The 22745-nt window shown below is 41.8% G+C and overlaps 1 protein-coding gene across 1 annotated transcript; it reads left to right on the forward strand.

The window, feature by feature from the left end:
• The first annotated feature begins 10842 nt into the window (after nucleotides 1–10842).
• LOC104609919 (putative transcription factor bHLH086) lies at nucleotides 10843–12664 on the forward strand. Its single transcript, XM_010276345.2, has 5 exons — nucleotides 10843–11578; nucleotides 11699–11806; nucleotides 11936–12001; nucleotides 12141–12206; nucleotides 12308–12664. Exons 1-5 carry the CDS (start codon nucleotides 10979–10981, stop codon nucleotides 12494–12496), a joined length of 1029 nt encoding a protein of 342 aa, XP_010274647.1. The 5' UTR covers nucleotides 10843–10978; the 3' UTR covers nucleotides 12497–12664.
• The last annotated feature ends 10081 nt before the right edge of the window (nucleotides 12665–22745 follow it).

Raw genomic sequence — 22745 nt, forward strand, 5'->3', positions numbered from 1 at the left:
CATCTGATGACACATCCTCTCATCCACATGGCACCATGGTCACCGTTGATGGGTCCAAAATTAATGTCCATTGTGCCGTTTGGACTCGTGGGCCCCTGTTCATATGAATGCCCATGCTGTACCCATGTGGTGTTAGGGGTAGAAAGGTGATGATCCCAGCCATGGATGCCATGATTTATATTATTTATTGCAAGTGGTGAAGGAAAGGGCGTTGAAGGTTTTCAAGATAATCCAAATGTTGGGATATCAGTGCTGAGATTGGAGTTCTGCAGATGTTTTGGGCTCCGTAGAGTTTCTGAAAGGAATTGAATTGTGTAGGCCCCCATCTCATATTCGGCCCTTTTGAGGCCCACTTCCATTCATTTTGGACCCGACCAGGTCCCAGAGGATGTGAAAATGAAAGGTTGGAACTTGGAACTTGGAAGTAGAGTAGTTCCCCCAACGGCTTGGATGTTAAAAGACCGATTTCTCCCTACTGATTTTGGTTAATGTCAAGAATTAATCTCGTTTTTATTCCATGTTAAAAGTTTTGTCGCATGGTGGTTTATGGACTGGTTTTTCTGGTGCATGGTGCTGCTTCTGAAACCAAAATGAGAAATCTGGCAAGCTGTGGGATTCATGTTTTCCATCATACCATGGAATTTGGATTGGCTCCCCACAGAGCACGCCCAACCACACATCCCACCTGTACATTGGAAACATCTCCCGTATTTGTCAAGGGGAGATGTTCCCAATGCACGGTTGGGATGTGCTGTGCGGCATGTGTGGACTGTGGAACGTACTCCGTGTGGGGAGCCAATGTGAATTCATTATCATGAACTCGTGTGGTCCACAGGGCTTGTACCTAAAGTTTGAAAGCCCTAATAGACAATGGGCCGGGTCAACTATGGAAGATGGCATGTCGTGTAAAGAAAATCCATATAGCTCGATTCTATCTGGTTCACCCACTATGGTGCAGTTTACAAATTCTTTGCTTTATGTACTTGAGAGAGAGAGAGAGAGGAAGGACATGGGCATAAAGATAATTGATAGAAAGAATGGGGAAGCCCAGACAAACACACACACATGACACATGTATATAGTGATGTCCTCGTGCGCTTAGCTGCATTCTTCAGTCCAGCCTGCCATGGACCATTCCTTATCATTTCGTCCTCAGTACATGACATAGAATTCTTCAATCCATGAACTGGTTTCTGGATGGTATTAGATCCTTAGGATTTAATTTAAATTTTTAGTCTCTCTCTCTCTATCACTCATAATCCATGTTGATAAAAGATTTTCATGAAATCCAATTTGGGCCTGGACAGATATAAATTAGGTGGGACTGAGTCCAATTTGTGGAAAAGATGAGAATAAATACATACAAACAAGTTGAAATCAATACAAGAAGAAAGGGGGAGTAGAAAAAATGGGGGAAAATATAAAAGAGAAAGAGGATCATGGCTATGCAGGGTGAACTACCGACATGAACCTGGGCCTAATAATGGCTCGGTCCACCATAGTGGGTTGACAGGGACATTATCAATAAGCTTCCTTTACAAACTGATCCTCTTCAAAATACTTCTGCATTCATACTTCGGGATACATATGCTCAAGCTCAACCATCTCTCTCTCTCCACACACACACATACAAAGAGACAACACACATGCACTAGCTTTAATCGCTTTTCCCTAATCAAGTACATGTAGGGCCAAAACTAAAGTTAGTGTGTCTCACTGTATTTGGTTTTATTTCTTCCCTTTGGAGTAGGTGATTTGCAAATTCAGGGTCATATAAATGCTTTGGTGACAGATATGGGACACTAGGAAAGGTGAGATGATGCCAATGCTTCTGTTTCCTGGGGTAGGTCCCATTTGCAGCAGACCTGTAAAATTTAGTACCACCAGATTCCTTTCAGAATTAACCCCATTTGTCAATCCATCAATATCTATCTATGTATAGAAGAAGGCATGCATCTAGGGTCCCCCATCTGATTATTACTCGGTAGATGGTGTATCTACAGTAATGCACATGTGGCTCACATGTATGGGTTGTTGATACATACCCACCAAAATGCAAAATCAACTGGAGCCATGAAGCAGATTGAATGGTTGGAATCATCCAGACAATATGGATTTTGTTTGGGGATTTGGTTGGTGGATCCCACAGAACATGGACTAAATAAACATCTTGTGTTCTTAGCCTACTAAAAATCAAGTATTTTAGGCATTGCTTAAACACAAATTCTTCAAGTAGCAGCTTCTATTTCAGGCATATTCTCATAATTCATTAAAGGTAATTTGATGTGCCCATGTGGTGTTATACATCGGCCCAGGCCCAACCCAGTATAATTTCTTTTGGGTGATAATTCCGACCACTTGAGGAGGGGGCTCCATGAGCTGTCTTTAATCAAGATGAGCAGGAACCTGTCTCTGGGCACAGCCCATTCTTCTGATTTAAGGGCTTAGTAGGCCTTCTCTTGGTTGAGCAGGATGAGCCTTCGGATGCATTAGGACATTAAAACATGGCTAATGACAAGGGACAAAAATAAGTTCCCCTAGCTTACATGCTTGGCTAGTTTAGTATGTACTACTAGTAGGGGTGTCAATTGGACCAGATTTGGTCCAATCCAATCCGGTCCAATATGAGCCCATTACAGATGGACCAGGTCCAATCCAATCAATACTTTGGACCATAACTCTGGACCAGCCCAATTCAATGTCTGCACCGTTCAATGTGTTGAAATTGGTTTTAATTTAGATTGGTCCCAACTCCCAACTCAAACCTGGTCCATTGACACCTATATTCTTATCTTCTATCAATGGAACGGATATTGGTTCAACCCAACCCAATCCAATATAAATCCATTATTGATGGATTAGGTCCAATCCAATCCAATAAATACTTTGGACCATGAAGTCTGGACTGGTCCAGTTCAATATGTCATATTGGTTTGTGCAATTTGTCCAATTTGATTTTGATTTAGATGGGCTCCAACCCAATTGAGTTTATGAGCTTTTAACGTTTTAATACCAGAACAAAATCTGGTTATCAGTTAAGCAAAAACCTTACTAAGTGTGGCCAGAATTTGGATGCCTATTGGGCCTGCTAGTATGTTAATGGGCTATATTCAGGAAAGAGCAAGGACCAGAAAGACTAGGGAGTTGAGAGTTTGGACAAGCTCATTACAAATTCCTTACATAGATTAAGCCAGCGAGTTTTCACTTTCAGTCCAAAGCTAACCAGGTGCGTCAATTTAGCCCAAATAATCCTACTAAGATCATTCAATATAGGCCCATTAGACACAATTTTTGCAGTCCCAGTACCTAACTAAATTCAAACGCATATCCTGAAATAAGGCCTTCACAATAAACAGTCCAACCCAACATAATGAGTTCAAAGAGTAATTTCCAGCTGACCGAATGGACCAATTATTCTGAGCCATTGACATAAATAAGTCCATGTGGCTGTCTGACTGAATCAGAAGTATTTAAACCGCTCTAAGCATCAATTCCTCAATCTTCTTTTTTTCTCCGTTATGTGTTTAAAATAGGAGTTTAATGGATGTGGCTGTTAATGGGCTGGGTTCTTGGACATAATTCCATAAGTCTTTTGACCTAATGAAAGAACCCAAACCAGGCGGCTTAACAAAATTCTTGCTTGATATAGCCAGACAAACAGGCCCAGACCCGGCCGAGTAAGAGTATCAATTGGACTGGATTTGGTTCAATCTGATCCGGTCTTATATGAGTTCATTACAGATGGACCAGGTCCAACCCAATCCAATAAATACTCGGGATAATTTTGGACTAATTCAATTCAATATCTGGACTGTTCAAATTAGTTTTAATTAAGAATGGTTTGAACCCAAACCTGATTCATTGACACCTGTATTCTTATCTTCTATCAGAGGATCAGATATTAATTCAATCCGACCCAATCCAATATAAATCCATTATGAATGGACCAGGTCTAATCAAATCGAATAAATACTTTGAACCATTAAGTCTGGACTGGTCTAATTCAATAAGTCTTATTAGTCGGTCCAATCCATCCAAATTAATTTTAATTTGGACAGAATCCAACCCAAAACCGATCCGTTGACACCCCTATTGCCGAGGTTCACTTTTCCTCCAGATGCTCTACTTGACAGGTTATATTGAGAACCAAATATTGGGCAAACGGCAGGCTATATTGTTGTGGAGGATGTTTTTCTAATACTAGTTCTTGTTCATAGCATGGAACTCTACTGCCTAAAGAGTTGCAGTAATATGAGTTTTAAACTAATAGTCCATCTGTACAATTTATATATATGTAAGGTTCTGATAGTCTAAGGTTATAAACAAAATCAAGCCTACATTTTGTTTCTCAGGATTTGGTGCTCATGACATATATGAAATCTAGCATCCTATAGAATAGCATGTATGGTTTGATTTTTCATGAATGATGGAAGGCAAGAAATACTATTTTGTTTGAAGTGGGAACCGAGCCAAGGGTCATAAGGTTTGATCACTGGAAGCCCTTTTGTTCTTTCCTTATTAAACAAAAATTTCTCTAAGCGGCTCACTGTAGATTGTGTATAGTCAATCAATTGATAAAAAAAATAAAAAAGAAAAAAACAATCAGTTGATCAAACCATCACACTCAATTTTCCTATAATCTTACCTACAACCCTACATATATAGGGTTGTACGAAAGCTCTAAAATTTTCCTTAATCTTGCCACCAGTCTATTCTCAAGATGTTCAAACTAGCGATAATGATCTTATGGATTTTTTCAGTTTTTTTATTGCCAAACATTTTGTTAATTACATAATTTATATCGCTGTATTAACTTAATTTGATTTCTTTTGATGAAATTCCCTTCAATCTCTCCTACACCATGGATAGCATATAAACATATAGAAATAGTTCTTTTAATTCATTGAATGTTCATTAATTCACAGGAATAGAGGAATGGAATCAGAATTGGAGTGGGGCATTCTGATTCCAACTCTTTGGTTGGGCAGTATAGAATCTCATTTCAATTCTTGATGGAATAGCATTCCCTCATTTGAGGGAATGGCAATTTCCTTCTCTCTCTTGGGAATAAAATCACATTTCAATTGATTTCAATTCGTATCTGATGTAACCGTTTCTGGTCACAAATCATTTTTTGTGGCTAAATACCTCGTCATCCCGTCTACTCCCAGGTGGCCGATGACTCAGGGGCTGAAGCGGAGCTCTCTGGCGTAGTGCAACCTGACTGCTCCCTGCAGGAGATGATCTTCTCATCTTTGTAGACGACGGGAACTAGTTGCCTGCAAGAGCTAAATCAAAGAACCCGGGGTGGCTTACCCGGCGGGGACACTCCGATGGCTAAGTTAGCACACAGTAGAGAAATTGAAGATGATATCAGAGAGTTAGAGAGATAGAGAGCAGGGGTTATCATCTCTTTTCTCGCCTCCCTTCATTTCCTTCTATTTCTTCTTATGTTTTTCCTCCCTCCTTTCCCCTCTCGGGGGGTGAGGTCCTCGGGGTTTTCATGCGGTGGTCGGTCTGACTAGGAAACGAGCTGCCCGTAAGGTGCCAGGCAACATGTTGGCGAGCTGCCTGTAAGTGCTGCATGGTGGCGAGCTGCCTGTGAGTGCCAGGTTCTATAAGGTGCCAGGCTACATGATGGCGAGCTGCCTACTACCTGTAAGTGCAGCATGGTGGCGAGCTGCCTACTGCCTGCGAGTGATGCATGGTGGCGAGCTGCCTAGTTAGTTAGCACTTAGTTCTCATGAGGTGCCAGGTGTCATAATGTCATTGGAGGGCCAAATCCGCCCTCGTCATTTGCCCCCCACTCCCGAGCTGAAAGTAACTCAGTGAAGGGAGTAGATTTCTCCTTTTGGTCCATATTTCGACGAGCTCGTAAGCGCTGATTCAGTTTCTTAGGCTCTAAGAGCTACTTGGAAGCGAGCTACCCCGTAAGGTGCCGAGGTCTCTGCCAATTCGGTACTATAGCCCTTAGGCATTGGGAGCGACTTGTAGTCCACTCCTGGACTTTGCCCATGCCGAAGAGGCGACTAGGTCTTATGCAGTATTGTAGCCCTTAGGCTTCGGGAGCGACTCGTAGTCCACTCCTAGATTCTGCCCATGCCAAAGAGGTGACTGGGTCTTATGCAGTATTGTGGCCCTTAGGCTTTGGGAGTGACTCGCACTCCACTCCTGAACTTTGCCCATGCCGAAAAGGCGACTACGTCTTATGTAGTATAGTGGCCCTTAGGAAGCGACTCGTAGTCCACTCCTGAACTTTGCCTATGCCGAAGAGGCGACTAGGTCTTATGCAGTATTGTGGCCCTTAGTCTTTGGGAGCGACTCGTAATCCACTCCTGAACTTTGCCCATGCCGAAGAGGCGACTGGGTCTTATGCAGTGCCGAGGTCTCTGCCAGTTCGGTACTTTAGCCCTTAGACTCTGGGAGCGACTTATAGTCCACTCTCTTTGACTTTGCCCACGCCAAAGAGGCAACTGGGTCTTAAGCAATATTGTAGCCCTTAGGCTTTGGGAGCGACTTATAGTCCACTCCTAAACTTTGCCTATGCCGAAGAGGCAACTGGGTCTTGAGTAGTGTTGTGGCCCTTAGGCTTTGTGAGCGACTCATAGTCCACTCCTAAACTTTGCCCGTGTCGAAGAGGCGACTGGGTCTTGAGCAGTGTTGTGGCCCTTAGGCTTTGGGAGCAACTCATAGTCCACTCCTGAACTTTGCCCATGCCGAAGAGGCAACTGGGTCTTGAGCAGTGTTGTGGCCCTTAGGCTTTTGGAGCGACTCACAGTCCACTCCTGAACTTTGCCCATTGCCGAAGAGATGGCTGGGTCTTATGCAGTACGGAGCTGCCTATGAGGTGCCGGGCCGAGCTGCCTGTGAGGTGCCGGGCTGACCGGGTGCCGAGCTGCCTGTGAGGTGCCAGGCTGACCGGGTGCCGAGCTGCCTGTGAAGTGCCGGGCTGACCAGGTGTTGAGCTGCCTGTGAGGTGTCGGGCTGACCGGGTGCTGAGCTGCTTGTGAGGTGCTGGGTTGACCGGGTGCCGAGCTGCCTGTGAGGTGTCGGGCTGACTAGGTGCCGAGTTGGATTGATGAGCTTCGTTGCTCTTTAGAGACCTGCAAGGAACTGAATGTCAGATGACCCGGGGTGGCTAACCCGGTGAGTTCGGTGCTTAAGTTACTACTCTCATAGTAGACTGCGAGCTAAAAATCACAAAGTCTGAGAACTAGAACTTGCTTACTTGTTTCTGGCTAAAAATCACTTGCCAGGTCGCCAGGCCGCGCCTGGGCCAGGTTGCCAGGTCGGTGCCTGTGCCAGGCCGCACGCAGGCCGCCAGGTCGCGTGCAAGTTGCCGGGTGGGCGCCTTAGAGCTATGATTGCACTGCATCAGCCTCGTGGTGTCGGTCACCCAATCCTACAAGAAGCTGCTAGGAGCTCGACCAACGGGGGCAGCATTACTGACTTTAGGTCACCAACTCGCACAGGAGCCTTGGAAGACTCGACCAGCAAGGGCACCCATGTAGTCTGTTGGATACCAACTTCCGTGAAAGCCACGAAGAGCTCATCTTTGTAGAGGGGACCTCATTAAGAGGACTGATGAGGTTTTATTTTCTGGGAGAAGAGGACTTAGCTTTTTGTAAGATGATAACTTAGCTTTTGTAGAATGAGAACTTAGCTTTTTGTAGCGATTCGCATAGACGGCGCCAAATGATGTAACCGTTTCTGGTCACGTATCATTTTTTGTGGCTAAGTACCTCGTCATCCCGTCTGCTCCTAGGTGGCCAATGACTCAGGGGCTGGAGCGGAGCTCCCTGGCGTAGTGCAACCCGGCTGCTCCCTGCAGGATATGATCTGCTCATCTTTGTAGACAGCGGGAACTAGTTGCCTGCAAGAGCTGAATCAGAGAACCCGGAGTGGCTTACCCGGCGGGGACACTCCGATGGCTAAGTTAGCACACAGTAGAGAAATTGAAGATGATATCAGAGAGTTAGAGAGCTAGAGAGCAGGGGTTACCATCTCTTTTCTTGCCTCCCTTCATTTCCTCCTATTTCTTCTTTTGTTTTTCCTCCCTCCTTTCCCCTCTGGGGGGTGAGGTCTTCGGGGTTTTCATGCGGTGGTCGGTCTGACTAGGAAACGAGCTGCCCGTAAGGTGCCAGGCAGCATGATGGCAAGCTACCTGTAAGTGCAGCATGGTGGCGAACTGCCTACTGCCTGCGAGTGCTGCATGGTGGCAAACTGCCTGATTAGTTAGCACTTAATTCTCGTGAGGTGCTAAGTGTCATAATGTCATTGGAGGGCCAAATCCGCCCTCATCAGTATCTGAACCAACAGACTATATGAGAATAAACCATTCCAGTTCTGATTCCAAGTGATTAGGATTCCGAATCCAGCTATGAATTAAATGGACCCAAAGTATTTTCTCATATCTGTCATACTTCAATAAGGTTGTATCGAATATATTGTAATTTATTCCAAACTATTCTCTCAGCGGAACTAACTATTCTTTGTGTCGAATATATGCTATGAATTAATGCTTCTACATTTATGTTTCAGGTTCAGCATGCTTGCGAGAAATAGTAGTGTCAAAATGTCAAAATTGTAATTTTACCTCCTCATGTTTTAAGGGTGAGAAAAAGAAAACAATAGTACAAACATTAGCTCAACTTTTTCTGTTATTTTTGTATATCATGGCCATATTGGTGTCTATGAGATCCTAATATTTCACTCTATATAATATACCAATATAAATTCTCTTTGGTGCATGATAGTTCTTCTTTTGCTTTGGTTTTCCTTTTTTCCTTCTCTCTTTCCTCTCAAGAACTGTTATTTCATACAGATGCACCAATGTAGCTTACCTCCTATGTATAAAAATATCTAGTTGGTCCATCATTTGCATTCCCTTCACAAGTAATTAATTTGTTGCCCAAGCATTTCACCGTTTTATTGAAATATATGGGTCATTAAATGGGGAAAAAGGTAGGTCAAATTACAACATTAATTTAATACTGAATAACAAAACTCCAGTTGGCGTGATTAATGAATTTAATGGACGGGTTGAAAATTGAGATAAGTTAAAAGAACAAGAATAAGATCAATAATTAGGTGTTAATATTTTAGAATTGAACAATTCAGAACCAGGTCACCCTTAATGGAATGAGCTGAATAGACTCCTCCCATAACATAATCAATAGGCAATGGCAAATTGTCTACGATATCAAAGCAAGCTAGGAGTGGTAATTTATTGGATCCGGGTCGGGTGGAGGCATTTTAACACAAATGGGTTTTGTTCCCAGTAGTTGACAGCCCTAGAATCGATTAAGCAAAGCATTTGAGCAATTGAGCAGAACGTTTCATACCCCAATTCAAAGACAAACAAATTCTAAAGTTATTAGTTCTGGTTCTGTTGGGAATTGGAGTTATGGAAACTTGGAATAGAAATTTTGAGCCATGTTTAAAGATATTGTCTTTAGAATATTATTTGTCCCCACTCAATTTTACTGAATTTGCTATTGGATTATAAACAAATTCGTCCTCAAGATACAACAGAGCTTTGGGTGAGAACCTGCAACTAGCAAAGTTAAAGAATTTCCAAAAAAAACCTCATGTGAAATAGTAGCAAATTGAACTGAGAGAGACAAGAGTGATTTTTGAAAACTTATATTCATTTGTTTGATTCGTGCTACTTATATAATTTCTGAAAAGTCATGGAGAAGAGGAAGGTGGTGATTTAGAAAAGATTCTTTGAACAATCACAATTAACCTTGTGACTATTAAAAGGTAGTTAACAGTTAACTTTGAATAGTGCCTCATTGCACTGAACACACGTGCGTGTGCACATGCATTGTGCAATATCAAGCATCTATACTCTCCTCTTGACTGTGTTTAGTTGCAATGCAAACGCAAATATGTACATTACATATTTACCCATTTTTTTTGTTCATGAATGCAAACGCGGTTCACATTTTAAACCGGTGCAAAAGTTAATTATCAAGAAAGCACAAAATTGTATAAAAAAAAATAGGTATAGTAATGCTCTCTTTTCAGAGTACAAAACTGTTAGAAAATGCATTTTTGCTCTGATAATCATTACTTTTTGACGCATCAAATAAATGCTCACAAATGCGAACCAGAGTACATAAATGCCCCGGTTCAGCATTTGTATCGCAAACAAACGAAGCCTTATAAGTCTAAAATGTGTAAACAAACTCCTATTTAAAAAATTCAAAACAAGTTTAATAATTTCCAATGTGGAACAAATTAAAACTGGTTTTAATATTAAAAGAAAAAACTATTTTCCAAGATATATGTGAAGTTGTATTTTTTTTCATTTAATTAACCAATCAAACCCTATTGCATTTAATCTCTAATGTGATTAAAATCCAACAGGTGCTGCCTCATGATGCCTAGGTAAATAACTCACCTACCATAAAATATATGCCTCCCCACTTGGGGGAGGTAATTAAGCAAGAAGGGAGAGAGTCAGGGAGACGACTCAGACGAGTTTTAACTCTTGATGGGGTTCAGGAAATCTTCCTGTAAAATGAAAAGAAGAGGAATCTGAGACGTGGGAAAGCGAAAGATCCGGCGAGGCTTTTGCTGCTTGTTTTCTCTCTTGTTCATTCAATGCCATCCATCTCTGCCAGCTAACAATCCCCATAAAATTTGAATATACAAATGTATCCTAAACTTCGTTACTTCTATTGTATTTACTACATATTTTCTTCTTCCCAACTTCCCATAGTCTTAATTTCTTCCAAGTTCCAACATTTTTATTGGTTTTAGTGACCATTTGTTATATAACAAGGCAAAGAAGTCTATCGTATATCCTACAAAGAGCCCTCACCTGAAACTGTCTCTTTCACCATTGATGCCTTTCCAGAGTTCCTGTTCATTAGCTCCAATGGCACTTGCAAAGGAGTACTGGGTGGCCTGAGACTCACAGACGGCCTAGCTTGCTTCAAGTGTGTTACGGTTCCTTCTGCTGGCAAACATGTATGGAGGGTCTCCTTTCCCATTTTCTGATTCTTCTTCTCTTCCCTTCTTCGGATTCATTAATAATTATCACGAAGCAGGGCTCGAAGAGGAAGAGGGATCAAATAACACAAGTGGGTCTACCAAGGATACAGCCCTGAGCAGTCTTCCCTCTCTTTCAGATCTAAGCAAGGAGAACAGCAGAGCGTATGTGTTTGGAATCACGAATTCTCCACCCGAGGAAGCTCAATCTATTATCAACTTCAGGACCAGTTATGACAATTCGGCGTGTCCCTCTGAATCCTTTCTTAGCTTCGAACAAGGAGAACGGGTTCCTCGCAGCAGTAGTCGTCGGACGACCGACGATCATGAAGATGGTTACTCAATCTGGATAGATTCTACGCACCTTATTAACCAGTGCCAGTGGCATCAATCCAGTAGTAAGTCTGCTGCGGCCACCGACTCCCGTCTGTCTGCAGAAGACCTCAATTGCTACGGCTTGAAGAAGAACACGGAGGGGCGATTTGGGTGGTTGTATTCAACACCGATTGCCACCGCTGAAAATGTTGATGAAGAGTATGGAGGATCAGAAGCACGCTTCCTCAAGCGGCCTTACACGGTATTAAATTAATTGCTTCTCTCAAGTAGATTAGGTAATACTGCCTTGAAACCAACATCGATCATCGACTGTATTACTATTACTTATGAGTTTGACGTCGTTATGACATTGTTGGTGCAGGGAGGTGAGATGCAAGCGGTGGCCAAGAAGCACTGGGCAGCTGGTTCACCTTGGACGCCCAAGCCCAAGTCATCTCCACCCAAGGACTCACAGAGTATTGCAGCCAAGGTTTGGTTACTTAGCTTCTGCAACTGAACCTGACTTATTGTGGGTACTTACTTGTGAAGATGAATTCCACTTAATCATGGAGGTTGAAATGACCCTCCAACCATACTAATAGTTAATTGTGTATTCCAGAACCGAAGAGAGAAGATCAGTGAGCGGCTGAAGATATTGCAGGATCTAATACCAAATGGAGCAAAGGTGAGGTTTCTGGATTTTATTTACTAATTCCTGGATTGAATATGAATATCCTTCAATTTGAACAGGGTGTTTAATTCTTAATGGTGAAACTAGTCATCATGTAATGCTATTTTGCCTTCTCTGCATTTTGAGTACACAGGTTGATTTGGTTACCATGCTAGAGAAAGCCATCAGTTATGTCAAGTTTCTGCAGTTGCAGGTGAAGGTAATAATTCAACTCAATCTCATAGCCAAGGTCTTAAACTTTATATATAGAAGATTGTAGTTATTTTGTATGGCTAGATGAAACAATTGTTCTTGGCACAGGTGCTAGCAACAGATGAGTTCTGGCCGGTACAAGGTGGAAAAGATCCTGAGGTTGGCCAAGTGAAGGAAGCCATTGATGCCATTCTCTCATCCCACGGGCTCAGAAATTCAAGCTCAAAGGAAGAAAGCCATGGCGCAACAACAAGAAGAAATCAAATAATAGAAAACAAGAAAAAAAACAAAAGCTAAGACCGAGGAAAAAGTTCTTGGTCACTTCTCTTAAAGCGAAAAAGAAAAAGGTTTTCTTTGGAAGTTAGTGATGATAGGTAGAAAGACAAAGTTTTGTATCATTCTTCAAAAGCTCTGTACTGTAAACTTTAGTGCTATGACATTTTTCATTTATAATGAGATACGAGATTGAAATCTAGTCCGAGTTTGTGTCATTGAGGATCCATCATATCTACCTTTATTGCAAACAGTTCTTATATTCAAATTCAATTTAATTTGCTGGGAAGACTTCTTTTCTCCCAGTAGTTCCATGAATTATGGACTTCAGTTATTGGGGTTTTAATTGTTTAGTCCACCCCAATGTTTTTGAATCACCGTTGATCCGGACGGTCGGATCATTCAGCCCGGGAATCATTCAGACAACTGATTCTGTTTTATCTTAAATCCGGTCTTTGGCCAAAAACCATTGAATTGATTAACGAGGCAGTTGAACAGTTAATTCATTTAACGGTTTTGGCCTTTTTAGTTTTAATAATTTTTTATTTTTTATCTGAACGGACCATACCCAGAAACCGATGGCCTGAACCTCCATAAACTTTAGAACAATTTATACATTTGGAACAAAAGTCCATGTATTCAAGGGGGTGGTGAATCATTGCCAGAGGTATTGAAAAATAAAACCCAAAAAATTATTAAGTCCTTGAGGTAGACTGAACTCTAAATTTCCCGCTGTTCCATCACTCTCATTGGACCTTGGTTCCTTGATCATAATGAATGATGTTACTCGGTACTTACCAAAGGGGCAGACCTATCGAACAAAGTCTACTTGTGTGATTAATAATTGAAAGTTGCCTCATCTGATTGAGATGTATTTACTTAGCACAAATCCTTCAAGTAGAAGATCCGGTTTTGTATTTTTTACCCTTCAAAAAGAAAAAATTTCCCTCTACTGTTCTATCCATCCTGTTTCACAGTACAGAGGAAATGTTGACCAGATCTCACCTCATGAAGGTTGATGGAAGTTTCCTCTCTCTCTCTCTAAACTGAAAAGGGCGATGTCCACGATCTGCTGGGTACATGTCAGTTAATTAAGGATCTATCACATGCTCAATCCCACAAAGAGCTTGCAGACTACATTCCCAATGACAATTAACTCAAGATTCAAACATACTGGTTTCCATAAAAAAAAAATGAAATGAATCCTAAAGAATGTCATAAAACTATCCAATCCATGCTCTTACAGGACCAACCATCACGTTGTTTTGCTTTCGAGGAATTCTTGCACCATCCACTCGATGTATTGATATCAGTGCTGGTTGGATATCGATTTCTAGGTTCTGGCTAATTAATGAATTAAAATACAAAACCACCCACTTTGACTGTTCCTCTTTCAATCCCCACCACTGATAAATGGTTTTTGATATTCAAGTGTTCCATTCTGATCAAAAAGAGGGCTCCAACACATTTGTTTAATTAATGTGTGTTTCCTATTTCTTTCTTTCAATTGATTAATTAGTAATTGTTTACTGTTTTTTTTTTTTTTTTCATTCTCTTGATCCTTGGTTTCAGTTGTGGTCATGCATCCATTTTTCACATTCTCATGTTTCCCTTGTAGGGTTTTGCAAAATTAATTTATGGGCAATGATTGAATCCTTGTCTTTTTAATTAATTATTAATCAAAGATTAGATGTATGTATTAAAAAATTAAAACTAATTCAACAACTTCACCTAACATTTTAAGATTTTAGGCTGAACGATCCTAAATGATGTTATCCAAGCCTGTTTGAACAAGTGGTCTAGTGTTAGATCCTCGTCAAGTACTGAGATGACCATGAGAGGTGTGAAATAGATGAGGCTCGAAATGACAAACTGTAAACTATAGTAGAATGTCTAACCATAGGTAAAAGTGCACACGGTGCCTAGGAAGGATTTGTCACTATGTACAAAACCACCCTTGCAGGAATTCACATCTGTGCTTCATAAATGCCCCACATGCACATCTGAGCATGCATTGAGAATATCTTCCATACTTGTCATTGGGAGATGTGCTGTGGACAACTTTGTAGAGCGCAGATGCGATCTCCCCTGACAGTCTGTCGTAACACTCTATGCTGAGCTAACACAATTGCGTAACAAGCAGAAGAATTTGGAAGTTCCTCTCAATGAGATCTAATCCTGTCTGAGGTGGAGAAAGGAGAAATTATATAAAGTATTTTGTAACTCCAACATAGAGACCTTTTATTGTTCGTTTTACACACCCATATTCATCAGAACTCACCCCTGCCCTGCTGATTAAAAATTAAAAAAAAAAAACCAACCCCTTCCCTCAGAGTCACCAGTTTACAGTCCTCATTGATATTCTTGGATTTGAAATTTTCTTTTTAATTATTAGCCTACACCATGGATATGGTTTTTAATTCAATCGAGAAGTTCCCTTTTAATAAATTTTGCCTCCTGATGTTTCAAATTATAATGGTCTCCACTTGTTGTCGATGCTTGGATTTTAAATTTTCAGCAAAGTATTGAAGCCTGAATCAATATTGTACATAATTGGTGACCTAATTATAGGATGGACCACTCTTATCCTTGTATGTTTTTGAAATTTAAACTTCCCGGAGTCAACTCGGATCTATTACAATACAACTCAATTGATTTCTGAGTTGACTCAACTTACAAAGTCATTGTTATTGTCCTTCCCTTCACTTTGCCCGACTTGAATCGAATCATAAATGTGACGACTCGGAACTAAGAAAATTTCGTTATTGAGTCACTTTTTCATGAATGGGTGGTTGAATCACCCAATAACAGAATCTATGAAATAAACAAAAAACCATACACGTAATTCAATCAGATTCAAGACTCAGTATCAACCCGGTCCTTTTAAGTATATGTTTGGCATCGATGATGATGTGTGGGTTGGAAGTATTGTTTTCTGAGATAACAATGTCTTTTTTTCGTTTGGAAACATTGCTGCCAGATAAGACATTTCCTAAAACAACAATAATATTTTCTGTTTTATAGCAATACTTCAGGAAATGCCAAATTCGGCATTGTTCTAAGTCACACCTTTCCAATTTCTAAGGTATGGCTTACAGTACTGTTTTTTATGAAAAAACAGTTCCAAACAAACAGGCATTTTCTGAAGTACCGTTTTTTCTGATGTAACATTGATGTATCACCGTTTTCTGAAACAACAGCACTGATGCCAAATCATTTGAAATGCAATTAAAGATGAATGCTGATTGAACATTGTAGGAAACTTTTTACTTGAATCACATCTATAACCTACCAGGTAAGTGCCACATCATTTGAAATGCAACAACATTAATGAAATTCGCCCAAAGAGGATCCCACAGCCCATCCCAGCCATGTATTGAAAACATCTCTCCCATGACAAGCACGAGAGATGTTTTCAATGCACACTGAGATGTGCTTACGGGCACGCTATCACTCCAATGGTCGTTTTAAAAAACATCTATTTGATGTTTCAACTTGTTGCATCGTATTGTTTTGTAAAACATAACCGTTGTAACCTCAAACAGTCTAACCAAACTCATTTTGTTAATGTTTTACTATTGAAACACAGATGTGGGGCTGATGTAAACCCCAAACAGAATCACAATGCGACCATACCAAACATCCCCTTAGTGGGTGGGCTCATCTTGCATTGCAAGTTGACTCACTGAGTCACCACGTTTTTTTGTCGGTAAAAGCTGAATCACCACCAAGCTGAACCATTAGAGCTTTAAGCTGAACTCCGATTAGTGTGGGGCTGTCGTGTTTGAAAAATGAAAACACAGCAGCAGGCACAGCAACTAAGCCATCAATTAATGTTGTGGTCCTGGTTATGTTTGTTTCACTAATTAATCTGTTTGACAGGATTTCAGTCGGAAGTTATAATTAAAGAAAGCTCTTAGGGTTAAGCCCTGTAATGGCACATGGCATGAGGGGTTGTGAGCTGTGATTATTCATTCTTGTGCTTGTGGCTGGGATTAAACTGAAGATCATGTGTCCATCTGAGTTCAGGGATGATTGATTATTCACTCTTGATCTTGGTGTGGTTTATTTGGGCTGACAAGATATGTTAACGTGGGCCAACGGTCCATTACCACCTGCCAACACACGTAGAAACCAACTAATAAACCACATACTATAGGATAAAGCAACTTCTGTTGTATCACATGAGGCCTTATTCTGACTCTCTTCCTTCCTCCATCTCGACTAAATACCCCATCTTTCAACTGTGAAATTTTCCCACCGACATTTTTGTCTGTGAATGAAACTGGGCCTTAGAGCTGGATTGAGCAACTCTGTGAATGGGTGGTTTGGTCTAGTCCGGCCCAGTTCATAGATGTAGCACCTCAGCACTTTGCTCTAGAACATTGGACACAAGTCACAACGTAAACTTAGAAAGGATGCTTAGGGTCATCAAATTTGTTCTCACATTTTGCAAAAGAAAAATTATTTTTGTATAACCCATAAAATTATATACCTATTCCCTGGCTTATGCTCAAGCAAAAATTGATGTTTTTGCTTTGATTCAAAAGCATGGGGTGCGTATTCTCATTTATTTTTGTTTTAATTTTTTTACCTTATTTATTTGCAATACAGAGCAATTAAAAAAGAGAAAAAAAACTGAAGCAAAATAGTAAAAATCAAAAGTAAAAGTGAACCACAATTTGCATTCTTCTCATTTGCACTCTTATGTATTTGTATTAATCCCAAATTTTCAAAAAAGAAAAAGAAGAAGATAGAGAAACAAAGGGATGGCAAGACTGTCTTTTTACGTGAATATAGTTTTCTTGATTGGATTAATTCCCTATATATTTATGCATAAGTAATCACTAATTTATGAATATCGAGGTATTGGAGCTAGAACAGCATTCAGAATCTCGAGTTGCTGGGTTATTAGTACATTAGGTAGCTGATAAAATAATGGTGTCATCACGCAACAATCAAACCTGCAAGCCATAATTAATATGTCTCTAATTTTCATTAATTACTATATGCTCAATACACCTGAAAATTAGTCAGTCAAATTGATCTGTACCGCTATACATAAGGAATATGTCACTAGTATTAAAGGATACCAATTAACCAATTCTCATTTAAAATGCACATAGATCAAGATGAATCATTAAATGCTGGTTCAGATTAACAACTTATCAAAGTCCTAAAAATATTATTTATGTATATAAGAACTGCAGTGGAAGATGAGTCAATTAATATGCCTTATATTGCAGAGATTAAAATGTTGAGCAACTGTCACTTTCTGAAACGACTGTCTTAAACGTACATTATATTAATTAATAATTTGACAAATAAGAGAAACAGAAAGTTGAGCGAAAGTTCTTAATAACTATATATCAAATATGAATTGTTCGGGGGTGAAGGTTGAGTTGGTCAAGGATGTTATGTAGGTATTTTTGTGGTTGTTTTTCATTTAGGTCATGTCGATGCCATGTGTAACAGATGTCAACGTTGTTCTTCTCTTAGGCCACATGGTTGTTTCTCTGTAACAAAGGCCGATTACATCTTTAGGGAGATACATGAGGGTATCAGTGGAAATCACCCCAACGTACGAACCCTAGAATATAAGGCACTCAGGCAAGGTTACTTCTGATCCACCATGAAGCAAGATGTAACCAAGCTCGTCCAAAGGTGTAACCGCTATCAGAGGCACTCTCCACCAACCTACAATTCCCCTCACGCCCATTCCTAGTCCGTAGACTTTTTCCCAATGGGGGATGGACATCCCCAGAGCATTCCCCACCATGGTCAAACATAAAAAGTATCTCCTTACCACAGTAAGCTATTTCACAAAGTGGGTAGAGGCCATTGGCATGCATCACTGTGCAAAACGTCCAAGGGTTCCTATGGAGAAACATCATCTGCCGTTTTGGCATTCCTCAAGTTCTCATCACCGACAATGGCTCCTAGTTCATTGATCGAAAATTTGAAGCCTTTTGCATGGAACTCAAGATAGATCACTGGACCACGGCCATTCATCAACCATAGAGCAATGGACAAACTAAGGTGACCAATCGAACCCTACTCCACGGTTTGAAGACTAGACTTGAGAAGGCCAAAGGCAGGTGGGTTGAGGAACTGTTGAGCATCCTCTAAGCCTATAAAACCACACCGTACATGGTTACCGGAGAGACCCCATTCATCCTAGCATTCAGAGTCGAGGTAATGATCACCGTGGAGATCAGGTCTCCTACTCTCCAGACCGAGCTCTACAATGACAAAATGAACAATGAGTATCTCCATGCAAAGCTCAGCATACTAAAAGAAGCCCACGATAGATCACACACCAGGATGGCAGAATAACAGTAGAGGAGGGCCAGGTACAATGACTCCAAAGTTCGAAGGTAAGAATTCAAGACAGGAGACCTTGTCCTCCGCAAAGTCATAGTGCCCAAGCCAGGAGAAGGAAAGCTCGGACCCAACTGGGAGGGACCATACAGAGTGATTAGAGTCCTCAGCCCGAGCACCTACAAACTAGAAGACCTCGATAGGAAGCTAGTGTTGATGAGCTAGAACACTGAAAATCTACGGATGTACTACCAATGATTAAAAACGAGAATCAACTGCATACAAAGTTCAAGAAATAAAGTCCCCTTTTTGTGTTCAACAAAAAAATATGCACCACACACACCTATCCAACCAAACTCTTAACGGCTAGGGACTTTGAAACACGTCACCGCATACACTAGCTCACACATATCGGCCATGCCGAGCTGATCTAGAGTGACTAATAGACCCAGCCAAACTGAAGCACCGAAGCCTAAAGCCGAATAGGCACCATTGGGCACCGCGGGAACAACGTCCTCGCCACAATGGCAAGAGGACTACCATCGAACTTCGCACATCCAACCGACTAACAGTCAAAGAAAATCCAGTGGAAAACCAGGGCTATCCTAGTCAAAAAGTATAAGGCTCTCCAAGACTAGGTGCCACCAAGCTCCCCGACACTGTTGAGAGCTCGGAAGCACCTCAACCAGCATAAGACCGAGGCCATGAAGTCAAAGACCTCGACCACATGGCGTTAAATCCAAGACCTCAGCGCGGCCTGTGAACCATACTGACCAACCTAATTCCAAAGTGGAACAACTTAGAAAAAAGAAGGGAAAAACAACACAAAATGTGCTCGACAAAAAGACCAAACTTACATTAATTAAAAGGTTGATACAATGATTATAAGCTCAACATACCGAGCTGTGTATAACAAAAGAAGAAAAAAAGAGAGAGAGCATCAATCCAAAGGACCGTACTACCCCTTGCCACAACGATCACAGGGTGCTCGCGCATCACTCTCCTCTGGTAGCTAGCAAAACCAACCTACCAAGAATTCATGGCAAAGTCATCGAGGGCGATCTAGTACTCCTCGGACTCCTTGTACCTCGCCACCACTTCTTCTTCGGCACGGAGCAGCTTCGCCTCCAACTCCTCGGTCTCCTTCCATGCCTTGTCGCGACCCTCCTTGAGCTCACAAGCATGGTCTTGGCCACAACTCTTCATCCTTGGCCGCCGCCGCTTGCCTCAACTCAACCATCTCTACCTGCGGATGGGAGAACTCGCCCTCCTAAGCCTCGTTCATCTAACGGAGGGTGCGCATCCGGTTAACCAGTGTTCGCACCACACAAACAACCTACAAAAGGAAAATGCAAGTTAATGAGGATGAAAATCGGCCTGTACACCTCAGCCACTAGCTCCACTAGACTCGACGGGACCTCAAGACTTCCCCGTGGCGCGGACCGCGGTCAAGCATGTGGTGGAGAACCGTTAGAGCCAACATCCACCACGTCTCCCTCAATAGGCCTTGAGCTATTCTGCTACCAAGGAGTCACAACATCGGAGCGGCGTTGCTACTGAGCCGCCCAAGTCTGGATCGCCACCCATCTCTGCACGGCAACCTGCATGCGTCTCGTTCTCTCCTCCTCTCCTCCTCATCAACAACCCCCATATCTTCCAGAGAAAATGAGTCAATCAAAGCCAAAGAAATGAAACAAGAAGAAAAACACTTACAAAAGCAAGGACAGACTAGTTGGGGGCTCCATCAGCCTGACACGGATCAACATGGAGAACGACATGTACTCCTGCATGTCTACCCTCTCTATCCGCCTGATGGTCGCTAATAGATAGCACGGCCTTGATCGGCGCCTTCACCTTGGTCACGAAGAATAACCCCTCCTTCCAATGTTTCACCGAGGAGGGGGCTCCGATGAGCACCTTATTATGTTATCGAGCCAATAAGTAACAATAGCCCTACTGGTGCTTCTTCAAGTGTAGAAAGTATGTGAACACCAGTAGGATGATGTCCACGTTGTGGACCGAGTAGTAACAAAGGAAGCAAACCAAGTATCTAAAGGAATTGGGCATCAGATGGATTGGCTAGACAGGGTACCACCTCAGCACCGTTGCGATACCCTCACTAATTCGGACCAGGTTTCCTAGTGTCAACCAACAAGGCGAAGACACAAAGCGGCTGTCAAACCGCATAGGAGCCCCTCTTCTGACATAATGTCCACTTTGGCCTCGTTGGTTTCCCCAACCTCGGCCTCTTTCGCCGCGGCACCCTCACCCTTAGGCCCATTGACCTCAACCCTGTGGGCATTGGTCTCGTGGTGGCTTCGGGGTGAGACTTCAGCTTGGAATCACTACCTGATGTGCAAGAGCTTGATGAAGAGGAAGAACAAGAAGACGAGAATGAAGATGAAGACATCTTAACAAAGAGTTACACCGTAGGACACCTGAAGCACCAATCGAGGACTAACTCTTGCCGACCTCCTATGATCGCTCACTCAAAATGACAAAGTAAAATGGCTCACCACCTCCCCTTCTATTGGAATAACCAATGGTCCAGATCTACTCAAATCAACGACACTAATTTGATGCCACACTTCGCATGCGCGTAACCTCGCGAAGACGAAGCGATGCGTCTACCAACCCATGACGGAAACAACACGAGCGTTGAACCTGCCGGTCCGCCCAGCAAACCGGTCTTACCCTGAGCCAATCAACTTAAAGAAACTAGAGTTCCTCAATCAAGGACCATAGAACTTTTCCATGCCCAGCCACAGCTGAGCACTACACTCCTCGACTTCAAAACTGGGGGAGTGGTGTTTGGGTGATGGTCGTGTTAGCAAAGGATGCCACACGGCTATCTCTGCAACCACTCCTCTCTCAGGCCACATCGACACCACATGTAATGGAAGAGCATGACTGAGGAGTGTCTTGCACCAACAAAAGCCTTATCCATCTAAGACACAAACGCTCAACTATAAATAAGTATTCCTCGCTCGAGGTAAGGAACTTTTGGATCTACACTCTTTGAATACCTCTTTGCACTATCTCTTCAGCCCGGACCAACGCTATTTCAACCTACTCGGCCCGACCACATCCTTCTCAATCCCACTAACTTGAGTGCTGGAGTACCTACTCGGGGAATAACCCCTTGGGTCTCTAACCTTTCTCCTAGGTGTATATCTTGGTGCGTGACTTCATCCTTCCATCTCGGCCTCGTCCAGTTGGCATGACTATCTAATTCTATCCTCAGTTTAGAACACCTTGGGTCGAACAAGAGAAATAAACCGGCCTCGTCCAGCCACATCCTTCTCGATCCCACTGACTTGAGCGTTAGAGCACCTACCCGAGGAATAGCTCCTCAGGCTTCTAACCTTTCTCTTTGTTGCAGATCTCGATGCACAACTTCATCCTTCCACCTCAGTCTCGTTCGATTGGTAGGACTATCTGATTGTATCCTCATCCGATTGGCATGAATATCTGTAACTTACACTATATTAATTAATAATCTGACTCACAATCTTAGCAAGCTTTAGTACAAGGATATGTTTGGTTTTATAAAAAATAAGAGAGAAAGAAAAAAATTGAGGGAAAGCTCTTTAACAACTATATATCAAATATGAATCGTATTTTCTATCAATCTAAACAGAGCCTTAGAACATTAACTGTAAACTTTCTCTTATGAAGTCTAACGATTCCAATTGTACAGAATCATGGGCCTGTTATATGTAAAGAATTCATATTTGATTGTTCTTAATCCCTAAAACAATTTGATGCAACCTACTACAATTACTGTTCTCATTAGATGCTAGTCTTCTCCTTTTATTCTCGACCCACCAACTCTTAATAAATGGGTTTCACTAATATTTCACTTTCCCATATGCTAACTCATTTTTTTAATTGTTAAATCTTATCTGTATTCAATATCTAAGGATGTAACATACTGATTTCTTGATTTGTT

The sequence above is a fragment of the Nelumbo nucifera genome, chromosome 4 (assembly GCF_055504915.1).
Source record: "Nelumbo nucifera cultivar China Antique chromosome 4, China Antique-T2T, whole genome shotgun sequence".
In the NCBI taxonomy this organism is placed as follows: Eukaryota; Viridiplantae; Streptophyta; class Magnoliopsida; order Proteales; family Nelumbonaceae; genus Nelumbo; species Nelumbo nucifera.